Genomic DNA, 15,361 nt, shown 5'->3' on the forward strand with positions numbered 1-15,361 from the left:
AGATAAGAGATGTTTCCGCAATTTGGCTCTTTATACCATAAGTCTACTAGAAAATCATAGAAACATAAAATAAGAAGTAATTATATCTTAGTTGGGATCAAGTACAAGCTACTGGTTTTTTTTTTATTACACAGAAAGGAGGTCCCAGACCTGTATTCATCTTTTGATTGCAAAAGTTCAATCACATTTTATTTACTCTTTTTTGTTTAATGTTTTGTCAAAATCATTTAAATAATAACAAATTATACATGATTAATAAATAATACCAGTGCGCAATAACACGACTTCCAGATGTACAAAACACAGCACTATAAAATGTCATTATAAAATTATATAGATATATACAGGTAAAGGACCTGTTATCCAGAATGCTCGGGACCTGGGGTTTTCCGGATAACGGATCTTTCTGTAATTTTGATTTTCATGCCTCAAGTCTACTAGAAAATCATATAAACATTAAATAAACCCAATAGGCTGGTTTTGCCTGCAATAAGGATTAATTATATCTCAGTTGGGATCAAGTACAAGCGACTGTTTTATTATTACACAGAAAAAGGAAATCATTTTTAAAAATTTGGATCATTTGGATAAAATGGAGTGTGCGGAGCCGTTCCGTAATTCGGAGCTTTCTGGATATCAGGTTTCCGGATAAGGGACCCTAAGTTTTCTTTCAAGGTTACTTTCTCAGCTGTCTCGGTGAAATAAGTAAAGTAAAGTTAAGTGCATGCAATAATGTCTATTTAAAGGTCCACACACACATTTATATATTTCTGTATTTATAATAAAAAAAGCAATGGAAATGCTGCTGATTATTAGTGAGTCGATGCTGAGCGGTTACTGAGAGAGGCCGGTCAGTGTTCAGAGACCGAGAGCTCATAACCAGTTACTATTTCTGTGCCGTTGCCTTTTATACGGCTAATTAGAGCCCATCCGTGACTAATGAACTCCATAAACAACTGATAGAGTTAAAGGAAACAATTAATCAGTGAATCCTGATGTCCCTGAATCGACGGCTCTGGTCTAGCGGCTGTGTTTGGAGTAGATACGACTGGATTTCATTTGATAAAACAAAGAGCTTCTGCATGACCTGATTTAGATAAGCGAGGGGCTTATTTATTAAACCTTGAATTTTTCTGGTCGAGTTTATAAAGGGGAAAACTCCATTTTTTAGAGGAAAAAAACTAAAAAATTTTAGAGCTTTATTATACCGTAGAGCTGCTAAGAATTAATGTTTCTGCATGACCTGATTTAGAAAAGCGAGGGGACTATTTACTAAACCTCAAATTTTTCTGGTTGAGTTTTTTAAGAGGAAAACTCCAATTTTTAGAGAAAACACAAAACTTCAAATTTTTAGAGCTTTATTATACCCTAAATCTGCTAAAAATGAATGCTTCTGCTTTTGCATGAACTGATTTAGAAAAGTGATATTTATTTCATCTTGAATTTTTCTGGTTGAGTCTTTTGAAGGGGAGAAATTTAATTTTTTGTGGGGGGAAAAAACATGAATTTATTATGCCCCAAAGGTGCTAAATATCCGAAGCTGGTTTTTGTCCGAACTTCTGACAAAGTTGAGTTTTCACTGCGACAATTCGATACAGTTGCGTTTTCGAAGGATCAATCGTAGCATTCAAATTGACACAAAAACTTTTTTTTTTCGCACCAACTTTTTCAAGAAGAATTATTGATAAATGAGTTAAAGTTGTGGATGGGAGTTTGGTCGACTTTGTTTTAATAAAAAAAGAGAGATACATTGGAGTTTTAGTGTGAGTGTTTGAAAGGGCAGCATACAATACACATTAGTATAATTGTCATTGCAAATGAGAACTTGTACTTTGCATAAAAATTAATTTGAGAATGATAAACACTAAATATCATTTGTTTCATACAGTTATATCTAATATGTTGCAGTTCATTGTGATACATTCCATACAATACACTTCATTCTGATTATTTGTTACTGTGTGTCCTTCTCCCGGCCCACGTTTGTCTGTCGTACGGAATCCTACGATATATACGGGTTTCCCGTGTTCTGTTTCCCAGTCAAGTCAGACGATATGAGATATTAGTGTCTGCACCTCACACCTTATTCCTGGCTTAGATAATTGCTGAAGGTTGGACAGATTTAATAAAAACTAGTGGTCATTGGCCTAAACCACAGGGGTTATTTATCAAGCTCCGAACCTCGAAAGATTTTTAGTTTTCGGAGCAAAAAAAAAAAAAACCCTGAATTTTTTGAGATTTATTAAAGGAGAAGGAAAGCTACAGAGGCATTTTATTGCCAATAGATTAGCTGCAATAGTGCAAGCTAGAATGCTATATTTATTCTGTAGAATGTTTTACCATACCTGAGTAAAAAGCTCTAGAAACTCTCTGTTTGTTTAGGATAGCAGCTGCAGTATTAATGTGGTGTGACATCACTTCCTGCCTGAGTCTCTCCCTGCTCTGGGCTCAGATTACAGTAGAGAAGGGAGGGGAGGGGGAAGAGGAGCAAACTGAGCATGCTCTTGCCCAGGGCAATGAGGTTTAAGCTGAAAACAGGAAGTCTGATACAGAAGCCCATGAGTACACAATAGAAGGAAAGAAATGCAGTGTTTCTTTTGACAGAGGACTCAGAGCAGCAATACTTTGAGGGTTTACTGATATATTTAGATGGACCTTTCTGATAAGGCTTACTTAGTTTTAACCTTTCCTTCTCCTTTAAAGTCCGATGGTCTAAAAACTCCGAATCCAAAACCCCAGCATCTAAAAGCTCTCAAGGTTCTGTATAAGTCAATGGGGAAGGTTCCAGTGTCTGCTCTGATGTCCGTACCAATATCCAAAGATTTCGGGGTGTCGAAGCAAAAAAACTCTGAGAAAATCATAGTTTTTGCGGAAAACTCAGAACAATTTTCAGGGAAAGCTCCGAAGTTTGACGACCCTATTTTTTCAGGCTTTTTTTCTTCATAAATAAGGTCCATTCGGGAATTCGGAGTTGCTCGAAGTTTGATATTAGAAATACTAAATTCGGACGTTGATAAATAACCCCTTATCTGTCTATATCTCTAGCTCGGTCTTTCTATCTCTATATAGTTTTTTCATTATATGGAACAACATTATCTATAAAAGTATTCACTCTTTGTTTCATGTTTTATTGTCATAGAACATTGAATCAAAGCCGAGTTACTTTTCGGGTTTTATTTTTTACACTGACAACAGAAACGGACTCTCTTGTGTCAAAACGAAAACCTACCTCTGTGACAGTATGAAATAATTTTTAATTAAAAAGAAACACACAAACACAATAACACTTCCAATAAAAGTGTGAGAGTGCAAATAGGAGGCTAGAGAGGGAGGCCACCAAGAGACCTGTGACAACTTTACGCTCCTCATTGACTGAGATTAAAGAGACTGCGCCACCACTGTTGCCCGAGTGCTTCACTAGTTGTACATTTATGGGAGAATGGCAAAAATAACATCAAAACTAACATGTTGTCTACAGTTTGCCAGACCCCAAAATTGAGCTTTTTGCCCATCAGACTTTACGTAAGCGAAACATCATCATTAAAGGACAACTATGACGAAAATGAAAATTTAATATAAATACTTAAATAAGAAACTTTCTAAATACAATTAATTAAAGGGATACTGTCATGGGAAAACATGTTTTTTTACAAAACACATCAGTTATCTACTCTGCACTGAAATTTAATTCTCAAAAGAGCAAACAGATTTTTTCATATTCAATTTTGAAATTTGACATGGGGCTAGATGTATTGACCATTTCCCAGCTGCCCCAGTCATGTGACTTGTGCCTGCACTTTAGGATGGAACTACTTTCTGGCAGGCTGTTATTTCTCCTACTTAAAGGGATACTGTCATGGGAAAAAAAAGATTTTCAAAATGAATCCGTTAATAGTGCTGCTCCAGCAGAATTCTGCACTGAAATCCATTTCTCAATTTTGAAATCTGACATGGGGCTAGACATTTTGTCAATTTCCCAGCTGCCCCTGGTCATGTGACTTGTGCTCTGATCAATCAAACTTTACTGCTGTACTGCAAGTTGGAGTGATATCACCCCCACCCTTTTTCCCCCCAGCAGCCAAACAAAAGAACAATGGGAAGGTAACCAGATAACAGCTCCCTAACACAAGATAACAGCTGCCTGGTAGATCTAAGAACAACACTCAATAGTAAAAACCCATGTCCCACTGAGACTCCTTCAATTACATTCAGAAGGAAATACAGCAGCCTGCCAGAAAGCATTTCTCTCCTAAAGTGCAGGCACAAGTTACATGACTGAGGGCAGCTGGGAAACTGACAATATGTCTAGCCCCATGTCAGATCTCAAAATTGAATATAAAAAAATCTGTTTGCTCTTTTGAGAAATGGATTTCAGTGCAGAATTCTGCTGGAGCAGCACTATTAACTGATTCTTTTTGGAAAAAAAACACGTTTTCCGATGACAGGATCCCTTTAATGTAACTGAATCAGTCTCAGTGGGACTTGGATTTTACTATTAAGTGCTGTTCTTAGATCTACCAGGCATCTGTTTTCTTGTGTTAGGGAGCTGTTATCTGGTTACCTTCCCATTGTTCTGTTGTTTGGCTGCTGGGGGGGGGATATCACTCCAACTTGCAGTACAGCAGTAAAGAGTGACTGAAGTTTATCAGAGCACAAGTCACATGACTGGGGCAGCTGTGAAATTGACAAAATGTCTAGCTCCATGTCCGATTTCAAAATTGAATATAAAAAAATCTGTTTGCTCTTTTGAGAAATGGATTTCAGTGCAGAATTCTGCTGGAGCAGCACTATTAACTGATTCATTTTGGACAAAAAAAAACATGTTTTCCCCAAACATAAAGCCGCACAACTAAACATTAACGGACACCACTGACTCACAGTCCAGATCTCCAGCCCATAGAGGATTTGTGATTGGACTTGACCCGGTCTGGTTCTGTCAATCAGTAAAAGCTACAACCCACTCTGATTGAATGTTCTACTACAAATAAACATCATTCCTACTTGTTCTAGAAATTGTATTTAGAGATTTTTTTTACATAACCGATATATGTTAATTTTCACTTTGCAGCATTACCAGTGAAGCGGGTGCCTCTATTTACAGTGTGAGCCCAGAAGCCGCTAAGGAAATGCCGGACCTGGATCCGAACCTTCGCAGTGCAGGTAACGCCATTTATATAATACATCTTATTCTCCTGGAGAACAGCACCAGCATCATCCACAGCTAAATGTGAAACATTCCCTGATCACTAAAGCTTACAGTCCTTTTTAATTAGCAGTGAGCCACCTGCATCCCTTCTGTTGTTGTTGTTGTTGTTGTGCTACAAATCCCTGCGACCCACAGTTCTTACAACTCCCAGTACTTCCAAACAGTCTTCCGCTTAATGGGACTTGCTTTTAGGCTGCCTAACATTAAGCTAAATTTGCAGGCTTAAATGGGTGGTTCACTTTCAAAATAACTTTTAGCATTTAATGGAATGGCCAATTCTTAGCAATTTTTCAATTGGTCTTTGTAGTTTTTTAATTATTTGCCTTTTAGCTTTCAAATGGAGGCCACTAACCCCAGTAGCCCATAAACTGTTAGGCTACCGGTTTATTGGATCCATTATCCAGAAAGCTCCAAATTACGGAAAGGCTGTCTCCCGTAGACTCCATTATAATCAAATAATCCAAATTTTTTTTAAATGGTTTCCCTTTTCTGTGTAATAATAAAACAGTCGCTTGTACTTAATCGCAACTAAGATATAATTAATCCTTATTGGAGGCAAAACCAGCCTATTGGGTTTTTTTCAAAAGGGTGGTTCACCTTAACCCTTACTTAGTATGTTATAGAATGGCCAATTCTAAGCAACATTTCAGTTTGTCTTCATTGTTTATTTTTTTATGTTTTTTTTGTATTATTTGCCTTGTTTTGACTCTGTCCAGCTTTCAAATGGGGGTCACTGACCCCAGCTAAAAACGAAAGCTCTGTAAGGCTACAAATGTATTGTTATTGCTACTTTTTATTACTCCTCTTTCTATTCAGGCCTCTCCTATTCATATTCCAGTCTCTTATTCACATCAATGCACGGTTACTAGGTTATGTTGGACCCTAGCAACCAAACTGCTGAAATTGCAAACTGGAGAGCTGTTAAATAAAAAGCTAAATAACTAAAAAAAAAAACACACAAATACCGGTAATAAAAAATGAAACCCAATTACAAATTGTCTCAGAATATCCCTCTCTACATCATACTAACAGTTAATTTAAAGGTGAACAGCCCCTTTAATCAGTCACTTATTCAAACCAATGCATGGTTGCTAGGGATAATTTGGACCCTAACAACCAGATGGCTCAATTTGCAAAATGGAGAAAAAGTTAAATAAGTCAAAAACCACAAATAATAAAAAATGAAAACCAATTACAAATTGTCTCAGAATTCTTCTCTCCACATCATATTAACAGTTAATTTAAAGGTGAACAACCCCTTTAATAAGGAACCTAGAAATGATGTATAATGTTTGGTTCCATATAGACAACCAGTGATACAGGCAACGGCTGCAGATATGGAGCTGGCACCCACAAGCACCCAGTTATGCTATGTACATGACATGCCACAATACACTGTTCTGGGTCTGCTCCGGTTTCAGATAAAAGGTAAATATGCAGAAAAGGAAACTTCTCTGCACATGATAAACAGCCTCCTCCTAGTTGTCTGCCTGTTAAAGGAAAACAATGCAAGTCCTTATATTCCTTTATAAAATGAGTTGGAAACCTATTTAATTTCCGTGCCACTCATCCTAAAGTGCAGCTGAGTTAGACTTTTTATTCCACCCTTTTAAAGTCTAGTGCAGGAATACAAGATATGCTGGGACATTGTATCAGCCGAGCTGTATATTCCTGTTCATCGCAGTTAGAATCCCATAGAACAGAGCTGTCCTACTGCCACAACATGTAACATACAAATATCACCCCTTATCATTTCACATGACTTGGGGCAGCTGGGAAACTGACAATATGTCCAGCCCCATGTCAGATTTCAAAATGAAATATAAAAAAATCTGTTTGCTCTTTTGAGAAATGGATTTCAGTGCAGAATTCTGCTGGAGCAGCACTATTAACTGATGTGTTTTGAAAAAAAGAATTTTTCCCATGACAGTATCCCTTTAATAAATCCGCCCCTTATCTTTCTATGCAGGCCCTCCCCTATTCATAATCCTGTCTCTCATTCAAGTCAGTGCCTGGTTGCTGGGGTAAATAAACCAAATAGCTGCTGAAAAACGAAACTGAAGATCTGCTAAACAAATGCTAAGTAAGAGAAATGCAGATTGTCTCAGAATATCATTGTCTACGTCATACTAGAATTTAATTTAAAGAGGAACTACCCCTTTGAGTACAATCCAATGGGCTGTAGGATGTTGCTATGCAGCGGGAACACAGGAAATGACGGTTACTTATCATTCAACACAAGAGATGTCAGTTCACCCTCTGACCCCCCTGGCAGGTCCAACTTCATGTTTTCTTTTACTTAAATCCATGATCATTTTTTCCACTAATTATAAATATAAAGCTAATGCACCTCCTGCTCATTATATAGTGAGATTTCCTTCACACCTTTGTACAGGGCTCTCACTATAGAAGCCAAAGCAGTTCAGCACTGCTGCTAAATGTTTGCCCTGGCCGACTATCACAAGGGAAAACAACTCATTTCAAGGCTGGCTCATTAGATCTCTCTTGTTTTTTTACCTAACGCTGGAGTGTGTTTTGCTTTGCCAGCTGGGAAATATGATTCACTGAGGTTGGACTTATCCAGACAGGGCTGCATTCTGGTTTCATGTCATAGCAATGTTACACTAGAGCAGGGATCCCCAACCTTTTTTACTCGTCGGCCACATTTGAATGTAAAAAAGAGTTGGGGAGCAACACAAGTGTTCATGGGAATGTCAAATAAGGGCTGTGATTGGCTGTTTGATAGCCCCGATGAGGACTGGCAGCCTATAGGAGACTCTGTTTGGCAGAACATCTGGTTTTTATACAACCAAAACTTGTCTCCAAGCCTGGAATTCAAAAATAAGCTCCTGCTTTGAGGCCACTGGGAGCAACAGCCATGGGGGGTTGTAAACTACATGTTGCTTGTGAAGCTAGTGGTTGGGGATCACTGGTCTAGAGAGTCAGGGATGAATTAAACTAGGGGTTGGGCAAGATGGGGGCCTCCATATGTTCCCAGCATACCACCAACAGCCAAAGTCAAAGTTGTAGTTCAGTAACGTCTGGAGAGTTAGTGATGCTGTTATTTTTGGTTTAGTGGGGACAATTATAGGTGTATTATCCAACCCATCTTGTTCAATTACTATTCCTATCTTTTCTCCCTGATTGATACATTTGGATCTTCATACTAGAAAATCATACAAACATGAAATAAACCCAATAGGCTGGTTTTGCCTCCAATAAGGATTAATTATATCTTAGTTGGGATCAAGTACAAGCTACTGTTTTATTATTACAGGTATGGGACCTGTTATCCAGAATACCTGGGGCTTGGAGTTTTCAAGATAACGGATCTTTTCCGTAATTTGGATCTTCATACCTTAAGTCTACTTGAAAATCATATAAACATTAAATAAACCCAATAGGCTGATTTTGCTTCCAATAAGGATTAATTATATCTTAGTTGGGATCAAGTACAAGCGACTTGTTTTATTATTACACAGAAAAAGGAAATCATTTTTTACAATTTTAATTATTTGAAAATGAAGTCCATGGGAGATGACCTTCCTATAATCTGGATTTTTTTGGATAACAGATTTCTGGATAACATATCCCATACCTGTACTTTTATAAAGTACTGCTAAATAATTATCTGAACTTTAAATAAACCTAATAGGCTGCTTTTGCCTCCAATAAGGATTAATTATATCTTAGTTGGGATCAAGTACATGTATGGGACCTGTTATCCAGAATGCTTGGTTTTCCAGATAACCGATCTTTCCGTAATTTGGATCATCATACCTTAGGTCTACTAAAAAATCATCAATGGCATTAGTTTGCCTCCAATAAGGATTAATTATATCTTAGTTGGGATCAAGTACAAGCGACTATTTTATTATTACACAGAAAAAGGAAATCATTTTAAAAAAATGTCAATTATGTGGATAAAATGCAGTTAATGGGAGACGGCCTTTCTGGATAACAGATCCCATGCCTGTATTAGTATAACAGTGAAGAAGGCAGATCCTATGACGGCCCCCTGGACTTCCCTTTAGGACTCGTCTCATCTTAAACTAACCGAAAAGAATCCCATGAACTGATGAAAGCATTGGTTTGATTGCAAGCTTTCCGACGAGGCTGAGCTAATGTGCTGCTCATATCAGGACAAGCGATAATCCAAGGGCACATTCCAGTCCAAAAGCACCGGGGTCTTATCTGCTCCGAATACAAAGTTACATATTACAACTGCCTGCATGCCTTGTACTTCTTCCAAACATGCTAATTTAATGTAATCTAAAATCACCCAGCACACACTAAATAACTTAATCCAACATCTCTGTACATCTGGTATCGTTTAGATCCATCTAAAAGCAGTGAAATGTTAGGGGGGCAAACTGAAAGTGCTGGAATTCTTTCCAAGCAGAAAATGCATCTACTTTTGTAGTAAAAGTTTAGTGACGTACCATCTGCCTTACGGACAAGTACAGTTACATTACTGTCATCATAGGACACTAAATACACGTTTATTACTCTTAGGGGCACATTTACTAAGGGTCGAATATCGAGGGTTAATTAACCCTCGATATTCGACCATCAAAGTAAAATCTTTCGACTTCCAATATCAAAGTCAAAGTATTTACCGCAACTACTTTGAACGATCGAAGGAAAAATCGTTCGATCGAGCAATTAAATACTTCGAATCGAACGAATGGAAGGACTTTAATCTATCGAACGAAGGATTTTCCTTCAATCAAAAAAAGCATAGAAAGCTTATGGGGAAGGTCCCCATAGACTAACATTGGTGCTCGGTAGGTTTAAAGTGCCGAAGTAGGTAGTCGAAGTTTTTTTTTAAAGAGACAGTACTTCAACTATCGAATGGTCAAATAGTCGAACGATTTTTAGTTCGAATCGTTTGATTCGAAGGTCGAAGTAGCCTATTCGGTGGTCGAAGTAACTACCCAAAAAAAAAACTTTGAAGTTTTTTAACTTCGAATCCTTCACTCGAGCTTAGTAAATGTGACCCTTTATGTACATTTCATTTAGCAGCATCTCGCATGTGTGTAAAGAGACAATGCACTATATTTATTGCTCATTTGCGCTTAAAGGGGTGGTTCGCCTTTAAGTTAACATTTAGTATGTTATAAAATAACCTATTCCTAGAAACTTTGCAGTTGGTCATCTTTTTTTTATTTCTTATAGTTTTTGAAGTATTTGCTTTCCTCCTCTTCTTCTTCTTCTTCTTTCCAGCTTTTAAATGAGAACTAAACCCTACAAATTAATATGGATAAAAATGTCCTATTTTATATAGTGAACTTATTGCACGAGGCTAAAGTTTGAGCTTGTCAATAGCAGCAATGATCCAGGACTTCAAACTTGTCACAGGGGGTCACCATCTTGGAAAGTGTCTGTGACACTCACATGCTCAGTGGGCTCTGATTGGCTGTTGAGAAGCTAAGCTTAGGGCTCGTCACTAATTATCCAGCAGAAAATGAGCTTCCCTGGCTGTAATATAAGCTGATGCTACAGGTTTGCTGATTATTCAATTCTGATGCTAATTGCACTGGTTTCTGTGCTGCCATGTAGTAATTATGAGTATTAATTACTAATCAGCCTTATATTAAAGCACTGCGTATCTTGACAGCGCTATATAAATAAATGATGATGATGATGATGATGATATTGTGACATTTCTATTCTATGTGTACTGTATATTGTGAGTGGGTCCCTAAGCTCAGTAAGTGACAGCAGCACAGAGCATGTGAATCAGTGAATCAGCAGAAAAGAAGATGGGGAGCTACTGGGGCATCTTTGGAGACACAGATCTTTACTGCTAAAGGGCTGTGGTTGCCTTGGGCTGGTACAGAAGCACAAAACATCATGTACAACATTTCTAGCTACTTTTTTTTCTCCTTTAAATAGGAGTCACTGACCCGGCAGCTAAAAACCAAATGCTCTATGAGCTCTCTCCTATTCATACTCCAGTCTCTCTTTCAAACCACTGCTGGTTGCTAAGGTAAACAAGACCCTAGCAACCAGATGCTGAAATTCCAAACTGCAGAGATGTTGAATGAAAAGCTAATACTGAACAATTACAAATAATATAAAAATAAAAAAAAATTGCAAATTGTCTTGTGTCTACATCAGAATTAAATAAAGCCAATAGGCTTGGTTTTGCCTCCAATAACGATTAATTATATCTTAGTTGGGATCAAGTACAATTCCCGTAATTCTGAACTTTCTAAATAGCGGGTTTCCGGATAACAGATCCCATAACTTCTTTTGCAAATTTCAAAACCTAAAGTGAGAAGAAAAGTCACATTCTACTTCCAGGTTCATATGAGCAGAATCAAAACAAGTCGCTCCTTTTCTCACAGCCTAACGGGCTGCATCTGGGGAAGGGAGGGTTGCTTACTCTTGTTACTAGGGATCAAGGCCGGATTTACATAGTTGGCGCCCCTAGGCCCGCTATCATTCATTGCCCCAGTCCCCTCCCTTTGATTTTGTCAAATTTTCTTCAGGACCGGAGTAATGGGACGGAGTAATGGGGCACAGGAAATTTAAAAAACCTTCATATCTCCCACGCATCCCCAGTGTTTCTGAACCAATGTGGGTGTGGTTGGACAGCATGCCGCCCACTAAAATTCTGCCGCCCTAGGCCCGGGCCTTGGTGGCCTCTCCACAAATCCAGGATTCGGTTCGAGATTCGGCCGGGATTCAGAATTTTTCAGCAGGATTCAGATTCAGCAGAATCCTTGTACCCGGCTGAACAGAATCCGAATCCTTATTTGCATATGCAAATTAGGGGTGGGAGGGAAATCACGTGACGGAAATCGCGTGACTTTTGATCACAAAACAAGGTAGTAAAAAAATTTTCCCACTTTTAATTTGCACACGCAAATTCGGTTCAGTTCGTTATTCGGCCGAATCTTTCACGAAGGATTCGGCTGTATCCGTAATTGTGGATTGTGTGGATCCCTACTTGTTGCTGATTTGGGAAACAAATAAATGAAATAAAAAGGAAAGGTGAAATCACTAGGGGGTGCCAAGTTGCTAGGCGCATTCAGTTCCAATTCCAAGAGGGGTGCATGGTATGATGACTGATGTTGCTCAAGCACAGATTTTGGCTGATTTTGACAAACTACAAGCATTATTTACAGTCAGTCTCCGTATCCGACAGGATGTTTTGGTTTAAAACGGAACTAATTATTTTGAAGGTAACATTTTAAATTACAGCTACGGGATCCGTTATCTGGAAACCCATTATCCAGAAAGCTCAAAATTACAGAAAGACCATCTCCCATAGGCTCCATTATAATCAAATGATCAAAAGTTGTGAAAATGATTTCCCTTTTTATGTAATAATAAAACAGTCGCTTGTACTTGATCCCAACTAAGATATAATTAATCCTTATTGGAAGCAAAACCAGCCTATTGGCTTTATTTCATGTTTATATGATTTTCTAGTAGACTTAAGGTATGAAGATCCAAATTATGGAAAGATCCCTTATCCGGAAAACCCCAGGTCCCGAGCATTCTGAATAACAGGTCCCATACCTGTACTCTGTACATATACACACTAATATATTTTTTACAGAGTTTCGGGTTTTGAAGACCTTCAGTAAGAGGAAAAAGACCACCATAAACGTGTATTGTTTGAATGAAGTGAGCAGCAGTTTCTGAAAATACCTTTAACATGATTATTTATTTAACATTATGTTTTATAGTGGCCTATTTTCCATTTAGTGCTGCTTTCTGCATTGTTTAATCCATGTGAGCTCTGGCACTGTTACCCTATGGATCGTCAGCCATATACATTTTATTATACTCCCACTAAGGCCAGTCCTGGAACAGCTTCTTGTTTTTATTCCAGATATACATATACATTTCCATTGGGGAACACAAAAAAAAAAAAAAAGTCCTGCAGATTATTGCCTTTTATATTTAGAAACTTAGGTAAGGAATTGGCTCGGAGATCGAACACATCATTTAAAATGTAAAAAAAAAAATGTATTTTCAGATGTACCTGGGAGCAGTATTAAGTGCTTTACGCAGAAATGATTTTTACTCTGTTTAATCTATTATTTTCTGCGGGTACTGTACAATATCACGATCTGTTCCTCAAAGGAGTCCGTAGAAAAAATCGTTTTGTGCTTAAGGGAGATATTCCATTCCTATGCATTGTTTATACTCGATGTAATATTATTTCATGCGCAAGAAGAGAGATATTCTTTTCACATATATATTTGGGTTTATACGTATGAGTATGAGAGGCTGTATACAGGTACGGGATCTGTTATTCAGAAACTCATAATCCAGAAAGCTCTGAATTACGGAAAGGCCGTCTCCCATAGACTCCATTTTATCCAAATAATACAAATTTTTAAAACGGATTTCCTTTTTCTGTGTAATAATAAAACAGTCGCTTGTACTTGATCCCAACTAAGATATAATTAATCCTTATTGGAGGCAAAACCAGCCTATTGGCTTTATTTAATGTTTAAATAGTTTTCTAGTAGACTACTACAAATTACAGAAAGATCCGTTTTCTGGAAAACCTCAGGTCTTGAGTTCATAGAAATATGAGTACTAAAAAGTAACAATAAAAATAAATGTGTAGCCTTACTAGGGATGCACCAAATCCAGGATTCTGTTCGGGATTGGGCCAGGATTTGGCCTTTTTCAACAGGATTCGGGCAAATCCTTCTGCCTGGCCAAACTGAATCTGAATCCTAATTTGCATATGCAAATTAGGGGCGGGAGGGAAATTGCGTGACTTTTTGTCACAAAACAAGGAAGTAAAAAATGTTTTCCCCTTCCCACCCCTAATTTGCATATGCAAATTAGGATCCAGTATTAGGCTGAATCTTTCGTGAAAGATTCAGGGGTTCGGCCGAATCCAAAATAGTGGATTCGGTGCATCCCTAAGCCTTACAGAGCATTTGTAGTTAGATGGGGGTCAGTCATTTGAAAGCTGGAAAGAGTCAGAAGAAGAAGGTAAATAATCACATACATAGTAACATAGTAAGTTAGGTTGAAAAAAGACACACGTCCATCAAATTCAACCTTTTTACTTTTAACCTGCCTATCTGTCAGTTGATCCAGGGGAAGGCAAAAAAACCCATCTGAAGTCTCTCCAATTTGCCTCAGAGGGGGAAAATTTCCTTCCTGACTCCAAAATGGCAATGGGACCAGTCCCTGGATCAACTTGTACTATGAGCTATCTCCCATATCCCTGTATTCCCTCACTTGCTAAACACCATCCAACCCCTTCTTATACCTATCTAATGTATCAGCCTGTACCCCTGATTCACTTCCCAGCTCTCCCTGTAACACCCCTTTCCCTCCTCTAATCTCATTGGCTCCCTCCTGTCTGCTGGGAGGAGCTACTGGTGAATAAAGCATCCGACCCTTCCTTGTACCTATCTAATGTATCAGCCTGTACCACTGATTCACTTCCCAGCTCTCCCTGTAACACCCCTTTCCCTCCTCTAATCTCATTGGCTCCCTCCTGTCTGCTGGGAGGAGCTACTGGTGAATAAAGCATCCGACCCTTCCTTGTACCTATCTAATGTATCAGCCTGTACCACTGATTCAAGGAGACAATTCCACATCTTCACAGCTCTCACTGTAACAAACCCCTTCCCAATATTTAGCCGGAACCTCTTTTCTTCAGCTGGAAAAGATCTACTGGTAAATAAAGCATTAGAGAGATTATTATATGATCCCCTTATATATTTATACATAGTTATCATATCTCCCCTTAAGCGCCTCTTCTCCAGAGTGAACATCCCCAATTTGGCCAGTCTTTCCTCATAGCTAAGATTTTCCCTTTACCAGCTTAGTTGCCCTTCTCTGTCCCCTCTCTAATACAATAATGTCCTGTTTGAGTGATGGAGACCAAAACTGTAGGGCATATTCTAGATGGGGCCTTACCAGTGCTCTATACAGTGGGACCCCCTCCTCCCGTGACTCTCTGCCCCATTTAATACAACTCAAGACCTTATTTGCCCTTGATGCTGCTGACTGGCATTACTTGCTACAGCCAGCAATGCCAGTCAGCAGCATCAAGGGCAAATAAGGTATTGAAAACTATAAAAAAGAAATAAGGAAGACCAATTGAAAAATTGCTTAGAATTGGCCATTCTATAACGTACTAATCATTAACTTAAGATGAAC

General features: G+C 38.3%; 1 protein-coding gene across 2 annotated transcripts in view; it reads left to right on the plus strand.

Moving 5' to 3' along the window:
- Window positions 1-15,361, plus strand: part of LOC108716424 (S1 RNA-binding domain-containing protein 1) — a 133,623-nt gene that overhangs the window by 50,639 nt on the left and 67,623 nt on the right. For both annotated transcript variants that reach the window (XM_018262543.2, XM_041562494.1), the window contains exon 15: window positions 5,069-5,160. In XM_018262543.2, the coding sequence (XP_018118032.1) occupies window positions 5,069-5,160 (92 nt within the window). The remainder of the gene's footprint in view (window positions 1-5,068; window positions 5,161-15,361) is intronic.

Source organism: Xenopus laevis, chromosome 5L (assembly GCF_017654675.1).
Source record: "Xenopus laevis strain J_2021 chromosome 5L, Xenopus_laevis_v10.1, whole genome shotgun sequence".
Lineage (NCBI taxonomy): Eukaryota > Metazoa > Chordata > Amphibia > Anura > Pipidae > Xenopus > Xenopus laevis.